General features: G+C 40.0%; 3 protein-coding genes across 6 annotated transcripts in view; 1 reads left to right on the top strand and 2 right to left on the bottom strand.

Annotated features, from left to right (window-relative positions):
* mcm3ap (minichromosome maintenance complex component 3 associated protein) overlaps window positions 1-2,306 on the bottom strand; it is a 108,030-nt gene extending 105,724 nt beyond the window's left edge. For both annotated transcript variants that reach the window (XM_069934039.1, XM_069934041.1), the window contains exon 1: window positions 380-2,306. In XM_069934039.1, coding sequence (XP_069790140.1) covers window positions 380-1,517 — 1,138 coding nt within the window. In that variant the 5' untranslated portion in view covers window positions 1,518-2,306. The remainder of the gene's footprint in view (window positions 1-379) is intronic.
* LOC138761620 (endoribonuclease YbeY-like) lies at window positions 1,652-26,120 on the top strand. 3 transcript variants are annotated; one of them, XR_011356397.1, is made up of 6 exons: window positions 1,652-1,898; window positions 3,542-3,670; window positions 4,029-4,097; window positions 8,820-8,930; window positions 22,111-22,228; window positions 25,074-26,120. XR_011356397.1 is itself a non-coding variant. In XM_069934043.1 (5 exons), the coding sequence occupies exons 1-4, from the start codon at window positions 1,689-1,691 to the stop codon at window positions 8,904-8,906; spliced, it is 495 nt and encodes a 164-aa protein (XP_069790144.1). In that variant the 5' UTR covers window positions 1,652-1,688; the 3' UTR covers window positions 8,907-8,930; window positions 25,074-26,120. The 3 variants fall into 3 exon arrangements, 2 of the variants coding, with proteins under 2 accessions (XP_069790144.1, XP_069790143.1); XM_069934043.1 differs by lacking the exon at window positions 22,111-22,228; XM_069934042.1 differs by lacking the exons at window positions 22,111-22,228; window positions 25,074-26,120 and having other exon boundaries at window positions 8,820-9,004.
* c4h21orf58 (chromosome 4 C21orf58 homolog) overlaps window positions 15,755-27,805 on the bottom strand; it is a 97,809-nt gene continuing 85,758 nt past the window's right edge. The window contains exons 8-9 of the mRNA XM_069934044.1: window positions 22,076-22,145; window positions 15,755-17,224 (exon numbers count right to left, since the gene is read on the bottom strand). Of these exons, the coding sequence (XP_069790145.1) occupies window positions 22,100-22,145 (46 nt within the window). The 3' untranslated portion in view covers window positions 15,755-17,224; window positions 22,076-22,099. The remainder of the gene's footprint in view (window positions 17,225-22,075; window positions 22,146-27,805) is intronic.

Here is a 27,805-nt window from a genome sequence, read left to right as displayed (position 1 = left end):
ATGGATCAGCGAATTATTAAATGGTGGGGCAGACTCAATAGGCTGAATAGCCTATTTCAGCTCCTAAAACAGTCAATAGAGAATGAAAGAGTATCAGTAAATACAGAGTTGTTCTGAATAACTGGTTCATACAGCAGAAATCCAAATTTAAAGTGGTGAACTAAGTATTGGCTAATATTGAAATGAGGAAAATGTTTTAACTTGAGATAGAGCCCTGGCTGTCTGAAGGCTTTCCCTCCACTGAAGAACCAAACTTGTAGCATCAAATATTATGAACTGCTTTAACACCAAAGGCAGGTATCATACAATCTAAAAAAAAGATAGATATGCAAATAATTTAAACTTCAAACTGTAGAGTTTAATATACAATTCTTCTCACCTTCTCTCAACTTCTTTCTAGTTTCTTCTTTTCTCGCATAAGGCCATGCCAGAGGAATGCTTGTTTGCGACAGCAGCTTTAACCTTTCAATTGTTGCATCCTCTGAAGGTGTGCTGTTTCTTTTCACCTCCCTTCTCCCTTTCAAAACATCATGAAGAGTACGATGAAAGACGCCCATTGATGGTGCAACTTTCACTAGCCGTTTTCCCAAGGATGGCCTGCTTGCTGTCCCCATTGCTTGGTCTTTGGCAGCACTGTACGGTGATTTATCTTTTCTTTTTATCCCCTTCTTGGCAGTCAATTGTTCTTCCTCCGCTTCATAGTTTGGAACAAGCCCACTTCTTGCTGAAGTTCCAGCTCCTATTGCACGACGTTTTACATCAAATGCTGACAAAGAGCTGACATCACTCACCCCAAACCCTGGTTTCTGACCAGTTTTTTCTTCGCTGCCCAATGTTTTGGTTAATGCCGACACGTCAACTGAGCCTGCTGTACTTGGTTGTGAGAAAGTGAACGGGGTTGAAGATCTGTTACCGCTGGGAGCAGGCTGAACAAAGCGAAAACTTTCGGCAGAACTGCCCATAGCTGTCGGCTGAGAGAAGTTGGAAGCATTTGGTAAACTGGTTGTTGCTTTTGGACGCGGTAACCCGAAGAAGCTGGAGGAAGGGCTACTTATGGCTTGTGAGAAACTGAAAACTGGTCCGGAAGGGCCAGCCTTGCTCTGGGGTGCACTGAAGACGCCCGCTTCTCCACCACTGCTGGCAGACTGCAAGAACTGAAATGATGGCAGCTTGTTTACAGCTTTACTCGTGTCCAAACCAGCACCGCGGGGCCGCTGAACGTCCGGATTGCCGAACGAGCTGAAGATTGGTTCAGGGTGTCCAAAGTTTCCAACGGGGGCTGCGCCGAAGTTCACAGGACCGGGGAACGGGTTGAGATGTCTAAAACTGAAGATCTGGCTCGGCGGGGGAGCAGAGCCTGGGCCGCGGACATAACCGGCCGGCAGAACCGAGCTGGCAGCACCAGCGACGGGATGTCCAAACGCCGCAGGTGGCGGGGCCGCTTCGCTCGCTTGCCCGAAGACGGCCGCCTGGTGGGGCGCGAAGAGCGCGGGCAGACGCTTGCCCGTCGGGTCCATGAGGGCCAATCTTGCTGCTCACGTTTGGAAGCTCAGCATTAGACTGCCGCATCCCCGCTGGGCGCACTGTTTCGATCCGGGCGGTCAGCACGGAGCAGGAAGTCAGCGAACCCATTTCCGTTTCCGCAGGGCGGGGTTGCTATTGACAACGTGCCGCGGCCTGGAGCATTCATGGCGCTGTTGATCAGGAACCTGCAGCGAGCGGTGCCGCTCCGCAGGGCTCGTCTACGGCGAGACTGCCAGGTCCTTCGCAAGATCCTGGGTCTCGGCTGCTTCGACTTGGGCCTGATTTGTGTGGACGACCGGCGAATGCGGATCCTAAACGGGCGCTACCGGGGACAGGAGGCGGCCACCGATGTGCTGTCCTTCCCTTTCCATCAGGTGAGGAGCAGGGAGCCTAAGGCTGTCTCCCTTCACTCCCAACGAATCCTTTTGTTCATGCAGATTTATTGGTGTTCACTTACTGTTAATAAAAAAAATCCACTCAGCAGGTCAAAGATAAAATCGAATCCAGTTTCAGATGAAGATTCTTCTCGTGACGAGAAGTTGTTCTCGGGTGGATAGAAGAAAAGATTCAAGGATATGCTCAAAGCCTTCTTGAAAAATCCAACAACCCACTGACTCCTAGCAATCAATGGCTCCTTACCTCTCAAAAGTGGAGGAGTAATCAAGGAGATCGGATTAAATCTGAGTTGAAGTGGCAGAAGTAGTACACTACCTCACAAAACTATCCACCAGGCACATCCTGCTCCATCTCTGGTCACGTCTGTGGGCGCCACATTCGCCTCATCACAATGCACAGGATTAGAGTGGAAGCGGGTCATCTTCAATTCTGAGGGATTGTTCAAAAGGAGAGTGACAGTATCCATTTCTGAAGTTGTCATGGATGTTCGATTCAGTGGTTGAAAAGTTTTTCAAATCGATTGTTTTATCCTACTTGATTTAAAGTCCTGTTGGATGACGTTGGAGATTATTTACTGCTACTTTGGCCATCTCTTGGAGGTGAATCATTCAGGGCAGAGTATTCAGACTCTGCTCCTCTTGAGAAAACATAACATATTGTTCTACCACTTTTAATTACATGTGCACCATTAAAAGTATCCTATCTAGGTACATAAGATAATTGCTTTGCCCAAGATCAGAAGCTACAGGAGTTGGTGATTGCAGCTTAGACATCACAAAAACCTTCCTGCCCTCCATCAATTTCCTCCTACCTAAGAAAGGCAGCCAACGTACTGAACATTCCACCACAGGCCCGACACACTCTCTACCCTCTTCTCCTTCCTCCCTTTGGGGAGAAGGTTCATGAGTGTGAAGTTGTGCACCAACAGATATAAAGTTTCTTCCAGCAGCCATTAGGTTCCTGAATGCATCTCACAACAATGAGATTCATATGTACAAACTGATCTTTCATTGTATAGCGATGTGCTCTTACTCTTCATTCTGCATGCACGTTAGAGTTGACTTGCTAGACTGCTTACAAATCAAACCCTTCTCATTCTACCAGGGAGAAGATGCCAATAAACATGAACTTGATATTTATGAGCCAATCCCACTGATATATCTGGTCAATAGTAATTCCATCCTGTTTTTGACTGAGAATTCATGATTGTAATGTCATTGAAAATTAAGTGGAGTTGTGGTACAAATGTTACTTGCTATTTATCAGCCTGAGTCTGAATGCAATTCTGGTCATTCATGAAGTAATTGAAGATAATTGATCACATTACAGTACAGTATAGGTCTTTCGGCTCTTGATGTTGTGCTGACCTATATATTACTACCAAATAAAGTACTAAACCCTTCCTACGTCATACCTCTATTTTTCTTTCAACCATGTGCCTGTCTCAGAGTTTCTTATATGCCCCTATTATTCTATTATTTTACCATCACCCCTGGCAAGGCATTCCAGGCACCCAGAATTCTCTGTAAAAAAACTTGCCCCTGATGTCTCCCTAAACTTTTCTCCCTTCACTTTGTACAGATGTCTTCTGGTGTTTAAATGTTTACTCTTTTTTTTCCAGGATCTCAGAGAAGAGATACCCAAACACTTACATCAGGATGAATATAATCTCGGAGACATCTTCTTAGGCGTAGAATACATCTACAGACAATGCCAAGTACACAGGCAAGACTTCTACAATGTACTAACAGTAGGTATTAATGAAGTATTTGCACTGTCTTAAACCCACAGATATTTCAAAAGGAAATTTATGTTTCAGAATTAGAAAACAAAATGTAATTTCATTTAGTAGTTTATGGAGTGTTGGATATCTGTTAAGTGAAACAGGATGGGAGGAAATTAATCAATGGTGATCATACAAAAGGGCACTAACAAATCAGTTGACCACTCAAAGTGGTGCCAAGTGAATACTTAATGCCAATTTCAGACCCAATGTGCTTGTGTTTATTAGAATTCAACAGACTTTCATATTAAACTAATTTATTTTAGGCGAGGTCTAACTGTTATTTTCTGGTGAATTACTTTTTGGCGAATGTTATACTTTTCAGGTGACTACATTACATGGAATCTGCCATCTGCTAGGGTACAGGCACAGCACGGAAACGGAGTGGAAACAGGTACAGTTGAAGTTCTTGGTTATCTGTGCTAAATGATTCATCACTCTGATTCACTTTATTATGTTGTTAAACAAGAATATCTGCAGATGCTGCGATTGTAGTTGAATATACAAAAGTGCTGGAGAAACTCAGCAGGTCACTTAGCGTTCAGAGGAGGCAAAGATATCTATCCAATGTTTCAGTATAAAAACCAATATCAAAATATTTGCTCATGCCTTGACAAAGGGCACAGGCCCGAAACATTAGTTATTTACTTTTTTGCTTCCTATGGACCTGTGTGACCTGCTGAGTTTCTCCAGTACTTTACAGCAAACCTTGTGCTGTGGGCTTGAAGAACATTCAAAATTAATTGATATTGGATGTGTTAGTTGTAAATTAGTAAAACATATTTCAACATTTCTGCTTTAGCTGAAGGGTCAGCAAAGGAGAACCACCTCAAAATTCCTAGGTTCATCGTGACATTGAAGCAGATACCAGTTACTGGTAGATAGGCTTGCCATCAAAATGGCAAGCAGGATGCTGTGACAATGAGTTAAAGTTGCCACCATGTTCAGTTTGATCTTAATCTATATTCTTATTCTTGGTGAGAATTAATTTTCAGGATTTTCTAATACTGCACTCAGATTCTCCACATTGCATTTCATATAACCATATACAGCCAAAACAGGCCAGTTTGCCGCTACTAGTCCATGCCGGAACAAATCCCCACCCTCCTAGTCCCACTGACCAGCACCTGGTCCATACCCCTCCAATCCTCTCCCCTCCATGTAATTATCCAGTCTTTCCTTAAATGTAAATAACGTCCCTGCTTCAACCACCTCCGCCGGAAGCTTATTCCACATCCCAACCACCCTTTGCGTGAAGAAATTTCCCCTCATGTTCCCCTTATAATTTTCCCCCTTCAATCTCAAACCATGGCCTCTGGTTTGAATATCCCCCACTCTTAATTGAAAAAGCCTATCCATGTTGACTCTCTCTGTCCCTTTTAAAATCTTGAACACCTCCATCAAATCCCCCCTCAATCTTCTATGCTCCAGAGAAAAAAGCCCCAGGCTGCTCAACCTTTCACTGTAACTCAAACCCTAATATCCTGTCAACATTCTCATGAACCTTCTCTGCAATCTCTCTATTTTGTTTATATCCTTCCTACAATTTGGTGACCAAAACTGCACACAGTATTCCAAATTTGGCCTCACCAATGCTTTGTACAATTTCATCGTAACATCCCAACTCTTGAATTCAATACTCCGATTTATGAAGGCCAACATTCCAAACGCCTTCTTCACCACTTTGTCTACCTGAGTATCAACTTTGAGGATACTATTTACCATAACTCCTAAATCCCTTTGTTGCTCTGAACTCCTCAATTGTCTACCATTCAATGTATATGACCTATTTAAATTTGCCTTTCCAAAATGCAACACTTCACATTTATCCTCATCAAATTCCATCAGCCATTTCTCAGCCCACTCCTCTAGCTTTCCTATATCTCTTTTTAAGCTACAGTAATCTTCCTCACCGTCCACAATACCACCAATCTTTGTATCATCCGCAAACCTACCTATCCAATTCACCACCCCTTACTCCAGATCATTAATATATATATAACAAACAACAGTGGACCCAGGACCAATCCCCGAGGAACTCCACCAGTCACCGGCCTCCAATCCGACAAAAAATCCTCCACCACCACTCTCCGACACCTCCCATTCAACCATTGCTGAATCCACTTCACTACCTCCTTATTTATACCTAATGCTCCACCTTTTTTCCTAACCTCCTGTGGGGAACTTTGTCAAAAGCTTTACTATAAACAACATCCACAGCCTTCCCTTCATCAATCTTTTTTGTAACCCCCTCGAAAAACTCTATAAGGTTTGTTAAGCATGATCTACCCCTGACAAAACCATGCTGACTACTACCTATCAATCCCTGTTCTTCCAAATATTTGTAAATGCCATCCCTCAAAACACCCTCCATCAACCCACCCACCACAGACGCCAGACTCACAGGTCCACAATCTCCAGGCTCACACCCGGACCCTTTCCTAAACAGCGGAACAACATGAGCCACCCTCCAATCCTACGGCACCACCCCTGTGACCAGTGACATCCTAAATATCTCTGTTAATGGCCCCACTATCTGTACATTAGTCTCCCTGAATGTCCTTGGGAATACTTTGTCCGGACTTGGAGATTTGTCCACCTTTACCTTTTTCAACACTGACGTCACTACCTCCTCGGTTATCCTTATATGATTCATGACCGCCCCACTATTTTTCTTTACTTCAACTGGTACAATATTTTTTTCCCTAGTGAATACCGAAGAAAAGAAATCATTTAAAATTTCCCCCATCTCCTCTGACTTTTCACATAGCCTACCCTCCCTATCTACAAGGGGACCAATTCTATCCTTCACTAATCTTTTACTTTTAATGTACCTATAGAAACCCTTTGGATTTATTTTTACTCTGCCTACCAAAACCTCTTTGTGCCTCTTTTTGGCCTTTCTAATTTCTTTCTTAAGATTTTTCTACATTCCTTGTAGTCCTCTTTCAATTTCTCAGCACCCTGCTGTTTATACCTCTTGTACACCTCCCTCTTTCTCCTAACCAAATTTCTAATATTCCTTAAAAACCAAGGCTCCCTATGACTTCCAGCCTTTCCTTTGATCCTCACTGGGACATATCTACTCTGTACTCTCAAAATTTCTTCTTTGAATATTCTCCATTTTTCATTTACATCCTTTCCTGAAAAAATCATGTCCCACTCAATACTCCCCAAATCCATTCTTATCTCCAATCTACATTTTTAAAAATGCTGTTGATTCAAGAATGTAAAATATAAAGATTTGCAGTTTAACAGGAGTGAGGAAAGGACATTGAGAATAGTCCTGCAGTACATAGAGAACTTGAAATAATAGAGTATTTCTTACAACCCCAGGATATCATAAAGTACTTTAGATCCAATCAGTGGAGAGATCTTGAAAGTCAGTTATTATAAGAAATGTTGTGACTGACCTGAGTACCATAAAAAGCAGCGATAAAAATGACCTGATAATTTTTTAAAGAACATTAGATGAGGGATAAATATTGACCAGCCCTTTGGAAGAAGATCCCAGGAAGTATCACATTCTAAACATAATTTCAGATTGAACCTTTTACACTGGAGCGGTTGTGCAATACTGCAATCTTAATCAGCTGGTCAGACTCTGGAGGGGAATAAGAGGACTGTCTGCACTATTGTACTGCCACTTTTATTGATTGATCTTTTTTATTTATTGCCTCTTTTTAATTTAATTTAATACATATTGTTTATTTTTGCAAAGTTCCTGTTCGGTTGCAGCAAGTAAGAATTTTAGTACATTCATACATTTTACAATGTGTTTGATTGTGCACTGTGGTCCAGTGAAGTGCTGTTCCATCTGATTGTCTATGTACAGTCAAATGATAATAAATTTAAACTTGATATGACAATAAGTAAAACATGAAAGTCTGCAGACACCATGATTAAAGTAAAAACACAGTACTGGAGAAACTCAGCAGTTCAGCAGTGTATTTTATATAGCAAAGATAAAGATGCTCAACCAACATTTCAGGCTTGAGCCCTTCATCTTGGTATAAGCAAAATGTCGGCTGGTGCCCAATCGGGTTATATCTTTGCTGAGTTTCTCCAGCATTGTGTTTTCTCTTGATATGATAATAAAACCATTATCATATCTATATAGGTATTCCAATTTAATTGCAATCCCTTGATTGCAGTAATAAGATAAGCACTTTAATCCTATTTGCATCTAGGACCTACCTAACATTAATTTTTGATCCAGTGAACAGCTGGACTTCACTTTGAACTTCCAATGTCCTCCCCTTGTCTGTTCCTCACTCAGATACAGTGGGAAAAATGCAGTGTCAACTTGTCAGTAAACAAGCAGTGCCTCATATTGAAAGTGTATAGGCAGTTTACCCCATTTAAAAATTTACACTTAACTGGAACTCTGATGCCCTAACACCATGTGTGGAAGAAGAATGATCAGTTATAAGACAGTTTCCTTATCCCATGGATCTCAGCAATGTCTTGAAATCTGAAAATTTCATAAATGTTCATAACAGTTTTGTTATCAAATTGTTCAGATGGTAAAAAAAAAGCTTGTCTTAACTGCATCTTTTCGCAACATGTGACCATTCTGTGGGCCACAGATTAAAATAACCACAAATAAATAAAAATAACATTTCACATTATGTGCTGTATCCAAAAGAGAGAAAATGTATCTTACTTGAACCACTGTTTTATGAAAAGGAAGAATAATTAGAATTTATACAACAATTTTCATGTGCTGAGATGTCCCCAAACTGCTTAACAACTGAAGTATTAGCTGTGAGATGTGGTCCCTTGCTTTGTAGACAAATGCAACAAACAGTTGTGATCAGCAAGGCTCCACAAACAGTAATGACATATTAACCTAATGGTGATTAAAGAACTTGTGGTTCCAGAGGGTCTTACATTTTACTTGAATGATGATAAGTTCACTGACATCCCTGCATTGGCTGGAGAGATTTTTTTGTTAAAGACTTGAGCCATGGCTTTAGCCCATCAGTCTCAGACTCAGACAAGATAGTGATCAATCACATCAAACTTGAGGTAATAAGAAATCTCATTAGATGTCAGCATTTGTATATTGAGATTAAACTAAATTCTTGTTATTTCCATGTTGTTTGTTCCTCAGATGCTCCAGAGAGAATCCAACACCCTTCAGTTGTTTAATAAACTAACTGGGGCCAGCCTTCAGCCACTAACCCAGAACAGCTTCTAAACACAGGCATGGGTAGAACAAAGGGTAATCACTTGATTTTTATTTTTATAAATTATGGACTCCCTCTGTCAATGGAATAAAGAATGTGGTTCTTTGGATGATGGTCTTTTCCTTGGGCTGTATCAAGGAATTCAGAAACATTTTATGAATCGTTTGTTTTGCTGAAGGGGCATTTTCAAGGTAAGGAAGACATCCATATGGAAGGTTAAGTTGGATTGAATGGAGAATAAAGCTCTTCTCCAATTAATTTTTGAGTAAGATCCTACTTAGACCCTACCCTCTCCAAGGTGAACCCACACAAGGCGGTGAGACCAGACAACATACCTGGTCAGGTGCTGAAGGACTATGCATATCAATTGATGGAGGTCTTCACAGGTGAAGGGTGGTGGACAAACTGGTGACTCTGTTGCCTTACGGTAGACAAAGTTAAAGAATTTCATATATATTACCTTCTAAATGTAGCATTACGTGACAATAAAGGAACCTTTACCTTTATATCTTCAACACCTCACTGCAGCAGTCCATCATTCTCACAGGGTTCAAGACAACCACTATTATCCCAGTACCCAAAAGGGCAACAATAACAGGCCTCATTAACTACCACCCTGTGGTACTGACCTCCACCATTATGAAATGCTTCAAGCATCTGGTGATGGAACACATCAAAGCACACATCCCAGAGATGCTGGATTCATTTCAATTTGCCTAAAGAAGAAACCATTCCACAGACAATGTGGCTTCACTCCATCCTGGCCTTCTTGGAGAATGACACCTCATACACCAGGCTGCTGTTCATTGACTTCAGGTCGGCGTTTAATATGATCATTCCGCAGAAGGTAGTGGAGAAGCTGTCTTTGATTGGACCACAGTTTGTCCAAGTCAGAAGCAGAATATCGAGCACCATCACACTGAGCACTGGCGCACCTCAGGGCTGTGTACTCAGCCTGCTCCTACTGACCCAAGGATAAATAGACAAGTATGTTTGTGAGAGACAGGGGAGAGAAAGTTGGGGAGAGAGAAAGGGTGGGGAAGGAGAGAGAGAGCAAGGAGGTTGCTTCATCACACATGACCACCACCATATGAACATTAGCAACCATGTTGCAAAATCTGGGTCCTTTTCCTATTGGATAAAGGCCTTCCTCTGTCAAGTTTTTGTGGAAGATAGTATGTTACATTGAAAGAAACTACACTTGATGAGCAGTCACCTGATGGAGTAGTGGCCGGTCAGGGAACTCCAACCCTCTCCGGAAAAGTTTAAGAAAAACAGAGAAAACGCAAAGGCACAAACACGAAAATTAAAATAAAGTGAAAGAAAAGGTGGGAGGAAAATGGCAATGAAGAAAGAAAAGTCAAAAGCAACGGGAAGAAGAGAAGAAGAAAAGACATCGGAAGAAGAAGGTGAAGGCCTTACCTATCCGAAGAGGCCCGCTGTGGAGAGAGAAGCCCGCTCCCTCAGGTCAAAAATGGCTTGCGGAGCCAAGCAAAAGTGCGCAACTGCGCATGCGTGAGGAGTCGCGCATGCACGATGCGCAAGACAAAAAAATACACTGACGGTAGGGGGGACCAGCCGAGGAGTTGATCTCCACAGCTGAGAATGACAGCCACAACACAACAACAAGAGGAGAACATAGAAAACAACGAGAACAAGAAAGAAGAGAGTAAAAATAAATCAAAGAAACAACAGATGACCAACCCAGAGGAAGAAGAAGAGGAAGAACACAGAGAAATGGAAGAAGAAGGGAAGGCAAGACAATGGATATATTTTTTTTAAAGAATATATGGAATCAGTAAAAGAATGGCAATCACAAGAATTTAGTGAAATAAAAAGAATAAAAAGTACAGAAGAAAAAATGAATAGATTAGAGGTGGTCATGTCAGATATAGGAAAAAGAGTGGACAAGGTGGAAGAACGAGAAACAGCCGTAGAAATGGAAGTAAAGGACTTAAAAAAGAAGAAGAATCTAATAAAAAAGTTAAAGAGACACAAGAGCTGTTAGCTCAGAAGATAGATATAATGGAAAATTATAATAGAAGAAATAATATAAAGATAGTGGGCCTTAAGGAAGATGAAGAAGGCAAGAATATGAGAGAATTTATAAAAGATTGGATCCCCAGGGTCCTAGGAAGACCAGAATTACAGGAAGAAATGGAAATAGAAAGGGCACATAGAACATTAGCCCCGAAACCACAGCCACAACAAAAACCAAGATCCATTTTAGTAAAATTCTTAAGATATACAACAAGAGAAAATATATTGGAGAAAGCAATGAAGAAAATAAGAGAAGACAAAAAGCCACTAGAATACAAAGGTCAAAAATTTTTTTTCTATCCAGACATAAGTTTTAAACTCCTGAAGAAGAGAAAGGAGTTTAATACAGCAAAAGCGATCCTATGGAAAAAAGGATATAAATTTATGCTAAAGTACCCAGCGGTACTTAAAATAGTTATTCCAGGGCAGCAAAACAACTATTCTCGGATCCGGAAGAAGCACGAAAATTTGCAGAACAACTACAAAACAGGCAGAGAGATGAAGACATGTAACGAGAGTAAAAATGACCACGAACTATATGTATGTGTGTATATGGGAAAATATATATATGTGTGTGTGTATGTATATATGTGTGTACATGAGTATATCTGTATTTAAAGGAAAATATATAGAGTATAGACAAGAATTAATAAGGGAATGAAAGGGAAGAGAGGAAGTAAGGAGGGAATTAAGAGAGTGACCTTTGTTGTATATGAAAATTAAAATCTTTTCTGGGGGGACTGGGTGGGGAGGAGTTACGGTCACTGTGAAATCAGTTGACACTTGCAAGTGAATTCGCAAATCCAAATGGAGAGGGGAGATGTGGTTGCCCGACAAGGGATAAAGGGCAACTCAGGAAAGGGAGGGGATAACGGGGTTAAAGAAATTTTAGATAGGAGAATAAGGGAAATGTTTGATGTTTTAGAAATGTTGTCTTATAAAGTGTTCAAAAAAAGAAAGCAGAAATGGATAAGAAGGAAAGGTGATGATGAGGAAACGGAAAGGAAAGATAAACAAAGTATGAAATGGCTATGTTGAACTATATGACTTTAAATATTAACAGAATACATAACCAAATCAAAAGGAAGAAACTGCTAAATTTACTGAAAAAAGAAAAAATTGATATAGCATTCGTGCAAGAAACACACTTAACTGAAGTGGAGCACAAGAAATTAAAGAGAGATTGGATAGGACATGTAACAGCAGCGTCATATAATTCAAAAGCTAGAGAAGTAGCTATATTAATCAGTAAAAATGTACCAATTAAAATAGAAGAGGAAATAATAGATCCAGCAGGGAGATATGTAATGATAAAATGTCAGATATATTCAGAGTTTTGGAATTTAGTCAATGTATATTCACCTAACGAAGAAGATCAAAAATTTATGCAAGATATTTTTTTGAAGATAGCAGACACGCAAGGGAACATACTAATAGGAGGGGATTTCAACCTGAATTTGGATTCAAACATGGATAAAGCTGGGGAAAAAATTAACAGAAAGAACAAAGTAACCAAATTTATAATTAAATCGATGCAAGAAATGCAACTTTTGGATATATGGAGGAAACAACACCCAAAGGAAAAGGAATATTCATATTATTCGGTAGACATAAAACATACTCAAGAATAGACCTATTCCTGTTATCAGCTCGCATGCAAGCAGAGTTAGGATAACAGAATATAAAGCTAGAATATTATCGGACCACTCACCCCTGATTTTGACAATAGAGTTAGAGGACATCCCTCCAAGAATGTATAGATGGAGATTAAACCCCATGCTACATAAAAGGCAGGATTTTAGAGAATTCATTGAAAAACAAATTAAAATGTACTTCGAAATAAATACGGAATCAGTGAAAGATAAGTTTATACTATGGGACGCAATGAAAGCGTTCATCAGGGGGCAAATAATAAGTTATGTAACCAAGATGAAGAAGGACTACAATCAGGAAACAGCAGTTGGAAAGGGAAATAGCAAATATAGAAAAAGAATTAGCAATGAAGGAAGACACAACTGAAAGAAGAGAATTGGCAGATAAAAAAAATTAAAATATGAAACACTACAAACATATAAGGTGGAGAAGAACATAATGAAGACAAAACAGAAATATTATGAACTAGGAGAAAAAACGCACAAAATTCTAGCGTGGCAGCTTAAGACAGAACAAACTAAGAGAATGGTATTGGCATCAAGGAAAAAAGACAAACAAATCACATATAATCCAACGGAGATTAATGAAAACTTCAGAGAATTCTACGAACAATTATACCAAACTGAAGACAAAATAGATGAATTTTTAACTAAAATTGAACTTCCGAAATTACAAACAGAGGAAAAAAATAAATTAACAGAACCATTTGAAATAGTAGAAATACAAGAGATAATAAAAAAACTACCGAATAAGAAAACACCAGGAGAGGATGGATTCCCAATAGAATTCTATAAAACATTTAAAGATTTATTAATTCCTCCCCTCCTGGAAGTAATCAACCAGATTGATAAAACACAAAGCTTACCAGATTCATGCAAAACAGCAATAATTACAGTAATACCAAAGACGGAAAGATCCACTCGCACCAGCGTCATATAGACCAATATCTTTACTTAACACAGATTATAAGATAATAGCTAAACTATTAGCAAACAGATTAGCCGACTATGTACCAAAAATAGTAAATCTAGACCAAATTGGATTTATTAAAAAAAGACGAACAACAGACAATATTTGTAAATGTATTAACTTAATTCATGCAGTAGAAGGAAATAAAGCTCCAACAGTAGCAGTTGCTTTAGACGCAGAGAAGGCCTTTGACAGAGTAGAATGGAATTATTTATTCAAAGTACTACAAAAATTCAGTTTACCGGAGAAATATATTACTTGGATTAAAGCATTATATCAGCGGCCATTGGCGAAAGTGACAGTAAATGGATATATATCAAAACAATTTAACTTAAGCAGATCAACAAGGCAGGGATGCCCACTATCGCCCTTATTGTTCGCGTTAGCCATAGAACCACTAGCAGAATTGATAAGAACAGAAAATAAAATAAAAGAGATAAAAATAAAAGACAAGGAATATAAAATCAGTTTATTTGCAGATGACGTTATAGTATACTTAACAGATCCAGAAATATCAATAAAAGAATTACATAAGAAATTGAAGGAATATGGAGAAGTGTCGGGATACAAGATTAACGCAAATAAAAGTGAAGCAATGCCAATGAATAATGCGGATTTCTCAAAATTTAAGAAAGAATCACCATTCAGATGGCAAATGCAAGCAATGCGATACCTAGGTATACAAATAAATAAAAACCTCGGCCATCTATATAAACTCAATTATTATCCACTAATGAAAAAATTACAGGACGACTTAGAGCATTGGAAAGACTTACCACTAACACTAATAGGAAGGATAAACTGTATTAAAATGAACATTTTCCCAAGGATACAATACCTATTTCAGGCATTGCCAATACACTTGACAGAGAAATTCTTCAAGGAGTTAAAGAAAATAATAAGGAATTTTTTATGGAAAGGGGGGAAACCGAGGCTAGCACTAGATAAATTAACAGAATGGTATAAACAAGGAGGCTTACAACTGCCAAACTTTAAAAATTATTATAGAGCCGCACAATTAAGATACCTATCAGATTTTTATCAAACAAGGGAAAAGCCAGATTGGACTAGATTAGAACTAGATAAAATAGGGGAGAAGATACCCGAACATATATTATATAAATTGGATGAAAAATTGGTACAACGTAGGAATTCTCCAGTATTACATCATCTGCTCAATATTTGGAAGAAGATTCATGTAGAAAGGAATAAAACAAGTTACCAACTACCAAAACTAATACTGACGCAAAATCAGCTAATCCCTTTTACAATAGATAACCTTTCCTTTAGAGAATGGGAGAAAAAAAGGGATCAAAAGAATAGAAAATTGATTTTCGGGAAATAAATTATTATCCTTTGAACAAATGAAGGATAAATATAATATAACTCACGATACAGTGTTGGCATACTACCAACTGAAATCCTACTTGAAGGACAAATTGGGAAGCAGTCTGAGGTTACCAGAGGGAAGTAATTTTGAATATGTGATTACAGACACAAAGATAATCAAAAAATTTATAACAAACATGTATATTAAACTACAAGAAAAGGAGAATGAGGAATCAAATGGTAAAACTAAACAAAAATGGGAACAAGATCTAAACATAAAGATAAAGAAGGAAACATGGGAGAAGTTATGCTCAGGAACTATGAGAAATACAATAAATACGAGGTTACATATGATACAATATAACTGGATACACAGGCTATATATTACACCTCAAAAGTTAAATAAATGGGACCCAACAGTATCTGACAGATGTTTTTGCTGTAAAAAGGAAATGGGAACAACAATTCATGCAATCTGGGCATGTGAGAAAGTGAAAAAATTTTGGGAAGATCTAAACCAGGTATTAAATAAAATCACAAAAAGCAATATACCAAAAAACCCAGAGATCTTCCTCCTAAGTAACATAAAAAACAAAGAATTTGGAATTGATTTGGATGGTGTACAAAAAAGATTTGGTATGATAGCCCTAGCTGTAGCAAAAAAATGTATTATGTCAGCCTGGGAATTAGAAGATAACTTGAGAATACAACAATGGTATATAGAAATGAATAAATGTATTCCATTAGAAAAAATAACATATAATTTAAGAAATAATATTACAATATTTGAACAAATATGGGAGCCACACATGAAACATAATAGAGAAAACCTACCGGGGACATCTACCACCTAAAATGACAGAAGGCGAAGAGAATGAAAAGAACTGACTCAGTGGAATTTCTTGTTTATTTTTATTGAGTGACAACATTGTTTGACGGGTTTAATGTATCTTAGATTCTGAACTTTAAATGAATGGGAGGGGAGGTAGGGAGGGTGGGATGGGAAGAGGGAGTGGGGGGAGAAAACGACACTGTATATATTTGAAAAGGAAAATGTATGTATCTTGATCAATGTGGTTTATAGTGTGAAAAATAAAAAGAATTAAAAAAAAGAAAGAAACTACACTTTAAATGTAAAAACTTTATTTTAGAGCCCTCGTGTCCCAGTGTGCCTTAGCATAATGAAAGGGCTGTATGCATGGAGCATTCATAGAGGGGTTTCTCTGTGACACAGAATTCTGGGAGGGCAAGTCCATTATCACTCAATGCGTCAACAATGAGTCGCACAGCAGAGAAGAGGTAGAAAATCTCATGAAATGGTGTGAGAATAACAAGTGGACAAGGAGATGATTGTGGACTTCAAGAGGATGAAGGTCGACCACTACACATTAATAGCTCAGTAGTGGGTAGAGTGGAGAGCACCAAGGACCTTGAAGTCCATTTAAGTAGTGACCTATCCTGGACACACAACATCTCACTTGTCATGAAGGTGCAACAGTGACTGCATTTTCTGAGAAGATGAGGTGGGCAAGTCAACTGGCAACTTTCTACAGGAGCTTTATCAAGAGTGTCCTGACTGACTGTATCACAGTGTGGGATGTTTGCTGTAGAGCATCAGATCATTGGTTAATCATAAGAGTAACAGAGAGGATCACTGAGGTCTCCCTACCTCTCATGAAGTGATTTTCCCGGGAATGTTGTTTAGAGAGGGCATGCAAAATCAGTGAGGACTCCTCCCACCCTGCACTTAGTATCATCCAGCTACTCCCGTCAGGAACTGTGTATGTGTATCATCTGTATGTGTGTTTGCAGTGTTTTAAAAACAAGGACGGGAGCACACTGTTTCATTGGGTTGTATTGTACAATTAGATGATAAATAAATTTGAACTACTTGCAATCATTTGAGAAAAAGAGAATTAACCCTTTCAAAATTCGCAAATCACTACCCAAAAATCGAGACACTGAATAAAATACATTCCCAAGGAAGTTAGATGAAAAAAAGTAAAGAAATATATTTTTGCTGATGTTTCTTGACACTCAAACAGATTATGGGGCTTCACATTATGGAAAATTATAATACAGACCTTTTCTATGAATGCAACCCTTTCCTCCATCCCAGTAATGCAGAGTTCAAGTGTATCTGGTCCATGTAGAGCTTCTGTTCATTCAGCAGAATAAATAGGGTTAATTATGTTTCTAGAGATACCAATATATTTTAAATTTTGCATTTTCTCTCTGTATTGTCGCTCGTCCACTGAAAATGTTGGATGATGACCAGAACCCCATTGTTCCAAGATTTAAGTTGTTTGCTGAAGTATTAATTCACTTCATTCTTAAGCTGAAATCAAAAATGGCAATGTTTGTTTTATATAATTTAACAATTTTTAAAATATATCAAAAGGAACAATAAATTAACTAAGAGAGGTGGCTGTACTTGACCTAATTTTAGGGGCTGAGGACAGGCAAGTGTTTGAAGTTTCCTTTGGTTAAAAACTTACAGTAAATGCTGGAGGAACTCAGCCAGTCTTGCGGCGTCCATAGGAGGTAAAGATATATTACCGATGTTTCGGGCCTGAGCCCTTCATCAAGGTGTAATCAAAAAAACAGGCAGACATCTGAATAAAGACTGGAGAGAGAAAGGGGGAAGAATGGGAGGGGGAGGAGTCCAGACCAACAGATAATAGATGTTAATTGGATATGATTAGAGGAAAGGTGAGAATTTATTTTGGCTCTGTGAAAGGAGACAAATGGAACAGGGAAGAAAGAAAGAGAGAGACAGAACAACAAGAAAGAAGATAGGGGAAGAAGATTGTTTATCAGAAACTGGAGTAGTCAATGTTAATGACACCCAACTGGAGGGTGTCTAGACAGAAAATGCGGTGTTCCTCCAATATGCAGGTGATCTCAGTTTGTCAGTGCAGTGAGGCCATGGACAGACATATCAGTATGGGAATAGGTTGGGGAATTGGAATGGGTGGCCACTGGGAGATCCATGCTATTGCAGAGGACAGAGCCGAGGTGCTCAAAGAAGCGATCTCCGAGTCAGTGTCCAGTCTCTCGGATGTAAAGGAGACCACTATGCAATAAATGACCTCTCCAGATTCACAAATGGAGTGATACTTCACTTTGAAGGACAATTTGGGGCCCCAAATAGTGTTGAGGGAGGTGGTGTGGGCACAAGTGGAGTATCTTCTGCGGTCAGAGGAATAGGTTCCAAGGAGACGATTGTTGGGAATGGAGGAGTGGACGAGGGAGTCACAGAGCGAGTGGTCTCTGCAGAAGGCAGAGAGGAGAATATGTGTCTGGTGGAGAAACCTTTTGGGAACGGTGGACCATAATCATGGAAAAGGATAAGGTTTCAGATTTCAGATCTATTGTCAGTACATACATGATAACCCTGAAATTCTTTTTTTCCTGTGGGGCATGGCAGAATTACCACTAAATGGTAGTGCAAAAAAAACTGTCCAGTGTAAAAATGTAAGCAAACAAAGAACTGTAAACGGATAACAAATCTCCTTAAGATATGACTAAACTGGCTTTCAATGGTGTAAAACAAGCCCTGGAGGAACTAGAATGGCAGCAGCTCCTGGAGGGGAAAGCAACATCTGATAAGTGAGAGGAGTAAAAATGAGGGAAAGGAAAAGTTTAAGGAACCTTGATTAATGAAGGACATTGAAGATTTGATCAGGAAAAAGAAATAAGTGTATGTCTGTTTAGGAAATAGATATTAAACCAGTCCCGAGGATTATCAGGGGTGTTGAAGGAAACGAGAAAAAAAGTTGGAGGGCAAAAAGCACGCCATGAAATAGGATTAAGGAGAATTCTAAAATGTTTATGTATATTAGAACCAAGAGGGATAGGGATAGGAGCAGGATCCTAAATGAATATTTCTCAATGGAATTCACCAAAGAGAAAGATATAAAAGCTGGAGAATTAAGCAAGGGGTACGCTGATACTCTGGTGAATGTCTATATCAGAAAGGAAGGAGCACTACAAATATTTGGAGCAGATTTGACTGGATAAATTCATATACTGTAGCATTGTTCTAATAATGTAAGGAGGAAGTATTAGAATAATGATCCACCTTCGAATGGATCAATCCCCAGGGCTGGCGAATCTATTGCAGGATGTTAAGGAAAGCAAGGTGGGAGATTGTTGGGGCTCTGAAGGAGATTTTTTCTCTCTTGATGAGCATTGGGTGAGATGCAGATACAGAATGGAGGAGAGTGAATGTCCTCTTATTCAAAAGAGCCATTAGGGATAAGCCTGCAAATAACAAGAGGGGATCCTTAAATCAGTGAAAAGGAAGTTGTTGGAGAAGATTCTGAGGGACAGGGTTTATGTTGATTTGGAAAAGCAGGAACTGATTGAGCAAGCATGGTTTTGTGCAGGGGAGATCATCTTACAAATCTGAGGAGTTAATAAACAAGATTAATGAAGGCAGGGTAGTGCCTGTGGTCCACTTCAGTGAGGCTTTGGCATGATCCCATGTGGTAGGCTGATCCAGAAAGTTAAGGCACAAGAGATCCAAGGCATGTTGGATCCAAGTTTGATTTGGTGATAGGAGACAAAAGGATGGGTGTTTTTCTGACTGCAAAGAATCAGTGCTAGAAGCTTTGATCCTTATAAATATAAATATAAATGACTTGGATGAGAATGTACAAGTTGAGTAAGTTTACAGATGTCAAGAAAACTGGTCGAAGGTTGTTTAAAGGTAAAGTGGGACATGGATCTGCTGGAATGTAGGGCAGTATGATGGCAGATGAAATTTAATCTGGACAAAGATGAGATAATGCATTTCAGGATGTCAAATACTGGGAGGATATGAAGAGACTGGAATGCATTCATTCATCCCTAAAAATGGCAACATTGGATAGAACATTGAAAAAATGATTTGGCTGTCTGCCTTCATGTTGCAGTTGTACAAAACTTTGGGTGGACAGCAAGTGGAGTGTTCTGTACTGTTTTGGCCTCTACACTATAGGAAGGATGTGATAGCATTAGAGAGAGTGCAGAAGAATGTTACCTGGAGTGGAAGGCTGTAGCTATAAAGAGAGATCGGATAGGCTGGGTTTATTCTCACTGGACGTATGATCTTATTGAGGTTTACAAGAGAGGGGAAAGATAGGGCAGCATGCAGTGGTTAGCACAATGCTATTACAGGGACAGCAATTGGGACTATAGTTCGAAACCCGCACTGCTTGTAAGGAGTTTGTACATTCTCCCCATGCCTACTTGCATTTCCCTGTGGGCTCTAGTTCCCTTCCACCCTCCAAAACGTACCGAGGGTTGTGATTGGGCAGCACAGGCTCGTGGGCCAAAAGGGCCAGTTTTCCTTGCTGTATATCTAAATAAATTTTAAAATAAATAAATAAATAAATAGATCGCTTTTCTCAGGGTAGAGTCTAAAACTAGAGAGCACAAGTTTAAGCTGAGAGATGAGAAATTTAAAGGAAATCTGAGGAGTACATTTTTCACACAGAAGGAGGTGAACATCTGGAAGGAATTTGGATAATATTGCAATGTTTTCAAGGTATTTGGGCAGGAATATAGTTTTACTGCGGGCAAATGGGATTAGCTTAGATTAGTAGTCGGCAAGGATGAAGTGGGCCATAAGGACCTGAATCTGCACTGAACCACTCCACGATTCTATCAGCTTAAATGTGGTGGTTAACCGAGGATTCCTCATTGAACATCACAACCTGAAAACAAATTCATCCTGTCCTGTAGAAAAGGAAAAAAATTACAATGATACAGCACTTTACATATCCTCAAGCGGTCTCATACATAACCATATAACAATTACAATATGGAAACAGGCCATCTCGGCCCCTCTAGTCTGTACCGATCTAAGTGATCTCTAGTCCCACCTACCTGCAGTTTACCCACAACCTTCCATTCCCCTCCCATCCATATAATGATCCAACTTTTCCTTAAATGACAAAATTGACTTTGCTGCGACCACCTCTTCCAGAAGGTCATTCCACTCAGCCACCACTCTGAATGAAGAAGTTCCCTCTCATGTTGCTTTTAAACTTTTTCCCCCTAACTCTTAACTCATGACCTCTTGTTTGAATCTCACCTACCCTCAAGGGAAAGAGCCTATTCACATCTACTCTATCTATCCCTCTCATAATTTTAAATACCTCTATCAAATCCCCCCTCAACCTTCTACACTCCAATGAATAAAGACCTAATCTATTCAATCTTTCTTTGTAATCTAGATTCTGAAATCCAGGCAACATTTTAGTAAATCTTCTCTGCACCCTCTCTACCTTATTAATATCCTTCCAATAATTTGGGGACCAGAACTGCACACAGTATTCTAAATTTGGCCTCACCAATGCCTTGAATAATCTCAACATCACTTCCCAACTCCTATATTCTATGCTTTGATTTATAAAGACCTGCATACCAAAAGCTTTCTTCACCACTCTATCCACATGAGATTACACTTTCAAAGAACTATGAACCGTTATTCCCATATCTTTTTGTTCTTCTGCATTCTTCAATGCCCTCCCGCTTACTGCATATGTCCTGTTTTGATTATTCTTTCTAAAATGATGCTGGGGTTATGGTCCAGAGAGAAGTTTGAGCATGCGTAACCAAACGGATATTGACATCGAACCATGATGTCCGATGAGCAAATCCATGGTCAGAGGTGGAGCACCTTAATGTCGGGTGTGGAACCTGGGAGGAAATCCTAAAGGCCAGGGCTGCTAGTACTGGAGCTATTCAATATCAATGAAGAAAATTAAGATAGATACGACAAGGAGACATTTGGCTGCTGGAGCAAGATAGATGAAGAAATCATGGATGAATGACTACAAGAGAGAAAATTTTAAAATCTTGGTGTTGCATAATAGGGAGCCAATATAGAGGTGGTAAGTGAATCTCAGGTTTGTGGAGAGCAAAATGAAGGAGAGAGGCCACCAATGCCTTGAGGGAGTCATATTTCAACATGGATGATAATTTTCACGTTTTCTCACAACATAGGAGGCTTTTCTTCCCATCAAATCTGTGCTGGCTCAAAGATCAGTTTTCCTCCTGTAAGGCTCCTGTCCTAGTGGACTAATTTTTATCCATGCTGCAATGAGTCACAGGATACCCCCCCACACCCCCCCCCCCACCCTGAGTATGTTACAGTGACAGGAAGCTATGTGATGACAGACAGTTGATGTAATTTTACCTTCATTTTTGTAATATTCCGCATTTATAACCCAGGAGGCATCTGGGAGGAGATCCCGTCCACTAAATCTCTGCAAATAAGAAAAGAGTATCTCAGAAAGCATCTGGCACAAAGTACTTACTGATCTTCTTGCTGAAGAGTCACTGATACTTGGTGAGTAAATGCAGAAACCATTAAGAACGAAGCTGAGTTGGAAAAAAAATAGAATTTGTGCCATATAGCTAATATGAAGTGCTGGAGGGCAATGTCGAACCATTTGTGACCATTATCTGCTGAAATCCCACCCCATCAGGGAGTTATACTGGGCGTGCTTCCTCCATATACAGAGGTCACACATATTAATTTAATTTAGACATACAGCAAGGTAAGAGGCCCTTCAAGCCCATGAACCCACGCCACCCAATTACCCCAATTAACCTACAACCCCCTATATGTTTTGAAGGGTGGGAGGAAACTGGAGCACCTGGAGGAAACCATGCAGACTGGGGAGAACGAACAAACTCCGTAAAGACAGCGCCGGATTTAATCCTGGGTTGCTGGCGCTGTTACATCTGCACTAACCACTATGCCAACACTGCCACCCATATTTTTGTATCAAAAATCATCCCCAGAGTTATCTATCTGTGTAGGTTGGTTACTGGCAGTCATTGGTACTGATCATGGCTTCCATGAGCTGATAGGTGCTGATCATTGACCTGTGTCCCCCAAGAATCCACTGTGTTACGGAGTCCAGAGGACCCCAAAAACCAGCAGCAATGGATATTCATCATAACACAGGGTTACTTAAACAAAAGTAGTTTTTAATTATATTTGAACAAGAAAACAGAATTAGACTTTAACTTATTACTTAATCTACTTAACTAACCTACCTAACTACTCAATCCCCCCTCTAACACTAAGCGCAGGTGTGTGTGTGAGATGTAAATTTAAGATTAGAAAAGTTCTTTGAATCACAGTCCAATCTCACTGGTTGCAGGCAATTCTTGTTCTGTGCACAGAAGTTAGCATTAACAAAGTTCACCAGTCTTTGATGCTTAACAGGCAAATGGTTACCACTCAGGAGGGTTCTTGCTGGTTTTCAGAGAGGGATTCCTTTTCCAGGACATCCACAACTGATTCCTTCTCAATCAGTCTTGCTGACGAAACTTGCTCCCTTCAGGGTTCTCCAGATGATCCTCTTTCTTTCAGCTCACCTTTCACACTGCCAGCCTTCACCTTTGACCAGGTAGCCTTCCAAAGTTTGCCAGCTTTGTCCTTCTGGAAATTATTTCTGTCTCCTCTCTTTCTGTGTTTCACACCCTCCTTCTCTGAGAGCAAAACAGTTCTCCTGTGCCTGCAAAGATCACATGTTTCCAGGCAAGCTGCTGTCAATACTTTGTTGCCTTCTGCAAAAAGCACTCTGCAAAAGTCCTGCAAATATTCTGTGTTTTAAAATGTGTGTGTGCAAACTGCTCTAACAATTCCTCCCAAACCACCTCTAAATACTCTGTCACAACTGCCTCTGTGAACTCAAGACTGCTCTTGCCCACTGGGAACAATTCTCATCCTCCATTCCCTTCTGCAAGATCCATTTGCTGCTGTCGTTCTCTACCCTGCCCCTCTATTCTCCACTGTGAAATCCATTTGCTGCTGTTATTCTCACCCCACCTCTCAGTTCCTTCTCTCGCCCTATTTACCATGGTCTGAAGCAACTGCTTAATACACAAAAGTGCTGGAAAAACTCAGCAAGCCAATACAGCGTTCTTTCTGGCAACAATAAATAACCAACATTTCAGGACTCAGCCATTCGTTAAGGTATGAGCAATTAGCAGGCAGGCAGGTGCCTGAATAAAATGATGGGGGGGAGGGTAAGGAGCACAGACCCACAGACAAGACAAAAAGCGCCCTTCATAATGTTTGGAACAGACGCATTTTATTCTTTAATTTTCCTCTGTGCTCAACAATTTTAAATTTGTAATCAAATAATTCACGTGATTAAAGTGCACTTTCAGATTTTATTAAAGGGTATTTGTATACATTTTGGTTTGACCATGTAGAAATTACACCACTTTTTATACATTGTAGTTCCCCATTTTTGAGCACCATTAATAGTTGGGTCATTTGGCTTCACAGGAATTTGTGAGTACTCAGGTATGTTTAATTGCTTAATTGGTGCAGGTATGAGAGAACTAGGCTTGCTTCTAAGATTTTGATCACCTTTGGAGCCTGTAGTTCCCATTTTTAATTTGAGGACCAGAGTTGTGCCAATGATCAGAACACTCTTAAGGAGGCAGGGGTGGATGTGTCAATAAGTTCTTTGGAGTCACTATCTCAGAGGACCTTTTCTGGACCAAACACACTAAAGGCACATGAAGAACGCACCCCAGCACCTCAACTTCCTCAGGAAGTTTTGATATGACACCTGAAACCCTAGAAAATTTCTAGAGATGTGTGGTGGAACGTTAGCTGACCAGCTGCATCATGGTCTGATATGGGGACACTAATACCTCTGAGCATAAAGGCCTGCAAAAGATAGTGGACGCAGCCTAGGACATCATAGGCAAAACCATCCCCACTATCGGGAACATTTACAGAGAACACTGCCGTCAGAGAGCAGCAGCAATCATCAAGGATCCACACCACCCAGCACACGCTCTGTTCTCGCTGCTGCCATCAGGAAAGAGGTGTAGGTGCCACAAGATTCACACCACCAGGTTCAGGAACAGCTGCTATCCTCCACTGTCAGACTCCTCAACAGCAAATTCAATCAGAGACTCATTTAAGGACTCTTGTGCAATTTATTGACGTTTAAAATGTTCTTTGTATTGCATATTTGGTTTGTTTACATTTGTTATCTGTTTACAGTTCTCTATTTGTTTACATGTATACACTGTGTACATTTTTTTTGCACTACCAATAAGTGGTAATTCTGCCTCTCCTGAAGAAAAAGAATCTCAGAGTTGTATGTGATGTCATGTATGTACTCTGACAATAAATCTGAAATATCTATTGTCCACAGAAGACTCGATGAAGACAACACTGCAAGATGCAAAACACTAGTTAGCCACAGAAACGGTGGCCAGATTACATTTTGCCAAGAAGTATTTAAAAGAGCCTGGAGAATTCTAGAAAAGGTCTTGAGGACAGATTAGACCAAGATTAACCTGTATCACTGTGATAGAAAGAGCAAAGTGTGGAGGTGTAAAGGAACTGCCCAAGATCCAAGCATATCACCTCATCTGCAAAACATGTTGGTCGAGGTGTTATGGTCTGGGCATATATGGCTGCCACCCACAAGTACTGGTGCACTTCATTGTTGAGTAACTGCTGATGGCAGTAGCAAAATGAATGCTGAGGTTAGAGAAACATCTTATCTGCTCAAGTTCAAACAAATGCCTCCAAATTCATTGGACGGCGCTTTATCCTACAGCAAGACAAGGATCCCAAACATGTTGCTAAAGCAACAAAAGTTTTTCAAAGCTAAAAACTGGAAAATTCTTAAATGGCCAAGTCAGTCACCCAATCTAAATCCAACCAATCATGCTTTCCATAAGCTGAAGAGAAAACCTGAGGGGAACTGAAGATGGCTGCAATAGAGGCCTGACAGAGCATCACCAGAGAAGATACTCAACACCTGATGATCTCTATAGCTGTTTTCACATCACAGGTAAGTGGTGACTCTACTTTGTCCTGGTGAAATTCCCGGGAATTTAGGACCTCCCAGGACTTTCACACTGCAGTTTAAATTCCCGGGAATTTGACCTCAGCAATTTGGGTGGGGAGGGTGTCCTGTCCACAACCAATGACATGTTACGCACTCACAAGAGTAAGAATAACTTCACCCTCCCATCCGTCCGTCGGTTGCTCACCCACCCGCCCCCTCACTTGCCAGTTCCCTCCCCCCACACTGGCTGCCGGCCTGCACCCCCTGTGCCGCGGCACATCGTGATGGTGGCACATGACTACTTTAATATACATACCTTTGCTATGTTCCAAATATAATGGCACCCTGAAATAAGGGACGATGCACAAAAAGTGTTGTAATTTCTACATGCTCAAACCAAAATGTACACAAATACCTTTGAATAAAATCTGTAATGTGTACTTTAATCACATGTGAATTGTTTAATTAAAAATGTAAAAGTGTGAAGCAGATGGGCAAATAAAAGGATAAAGAGTCTTGGACCCAAACATTAAGGAGGGCACTGTAGATGGATATGGGTGGAAGGGCGAAAGAAAAAAAACTGAGAAGTGATAGGGGAGGGGATAGCTCTCTGAATGGAGAGGGAAGAGGGTGGGGAGCTGGACATAAGGAGACAGAGAGGTAGGGAAAAAGACAGGGGAGGGGCCTAACAGAAACTGGTGAGGTCATGGTTGGAGAGAACCAGATGGAATATTAGGTGTTCCTCTAATATATGAGTGGCCTAGGTTTGGCAGTGCATGAAGCCATGGACAGTGGGAGTGGGGAGCAGAATTAAAATATTTTGCCACTGGGAGATCCCCGTTATTACAGTCGACAGAGCGAAGGTGCTCAACAAAACAGGAGAACTGTAGAGAAGGCCACAACGGGAGCACCAAATGCAGTAGATAACCCCTGCAGATTCACAAGTGAAGTATTGCTTCACTTGGAAGGGGTGTTTGGGACCCTGAATGGTGGTGAGGGAGGAGGTGTGAGAACATGTGTAGTATTTCCTGCAGTCACAGGGGAGCAATTAATGCAAAGGGATGAGTGGGCAAGGGTGTCATGGAGAGAGTGGTCTCTATGGAAGGTGGAGAGGGGGAGATGTGTCTAGTAGCGGGAGGATTATGTGGGATGCGGAGGCTGATGGGGTGGGAGATGATACAAGGGGAATCCTGTTCATGTTGCATCTTTGGGCAGAGCGGTCAGAGCAGATGAGCAGGAAGTAGAAGATATGTAGTTGTACTGAGTTGATAGCCTGATTTCTTGAAGAAGGAGGACATCTCGGATGTTCTGGAATGGAAAACCTCATCCTTGGAGCAGATGTAATGGAGATGGAGTAATTGAGAGAAACAAATAGAATCCTTTCAGGAGTCAGGGTGTAAAAGGGGTAGTCAAACCTTCACTCAAACCAACTACCCCCCACAGTTACATCTTTCATCTATCGACCAAAAAAAAGTTAAATTTTAGATTAATGACCAGAGAAAGATAGAAAACTGCTTCCATATACACAGAAGCTGCAAACTGTGCTACTACCCTTTTTCTTTTTCAATATTTTTATTAACATCAAAATTTACAGAGTACATATGTTAAAAGTTATTACATTTAAATCATATCATTTCATCCAAGGTACCCCACATTTTAATCAAACAAATTGCTTTGTATTAATATTTTGTTATTTTATAAAAAAGAAAATCTAAACCCACTACCAAGAAAGAAGCTGTTTGGGTAGAAAAAAAGGAAGACAGATTTCTTATCAGGGTAATAAATTACCTCATTAGTCAACACTTCTACCTTCATAACAAATCAAAGATTATATAAGTAATTCAAAAAGGATCCCCACAGTGTTTGAAAATTTAAATTCAAATTGGAAATTGAGCATCTAATTTCTCTAAATTTAAACATGATATGATGTCGTAGCCATTGAGCATGATTAGGCAGGGTAACGTCCCTCCATCTGAGCAACACTGCCTCGCTAGCCATAAGAGAAATAAAAGCTAATACATGCAGATCAGATGCTACTACCCTTTGCAGTCCCAAGTCAGAGAGATTGAAGGAATTTCGTCTTGAAA

Source organism: Narcine bancroftii, chromosome 4, assembly GCF_036971445.1.
Source record: "Narcine bancroftii isolate sNarBan1 chromosome 4, sNarBan1.hap1, whole genome shotgun sequence".
NCBI lineage: Eukaryota > Metazoa > Chordata > Chondrichthyes > Torpediniformes > Narcinidae > Narcine > Narcine bancroftii.
The sequence above is the reverse complement of the archived record's forward strand: the minus strand, read 5'-3'. Positions and strand labels throughout refer to the sequence as shown.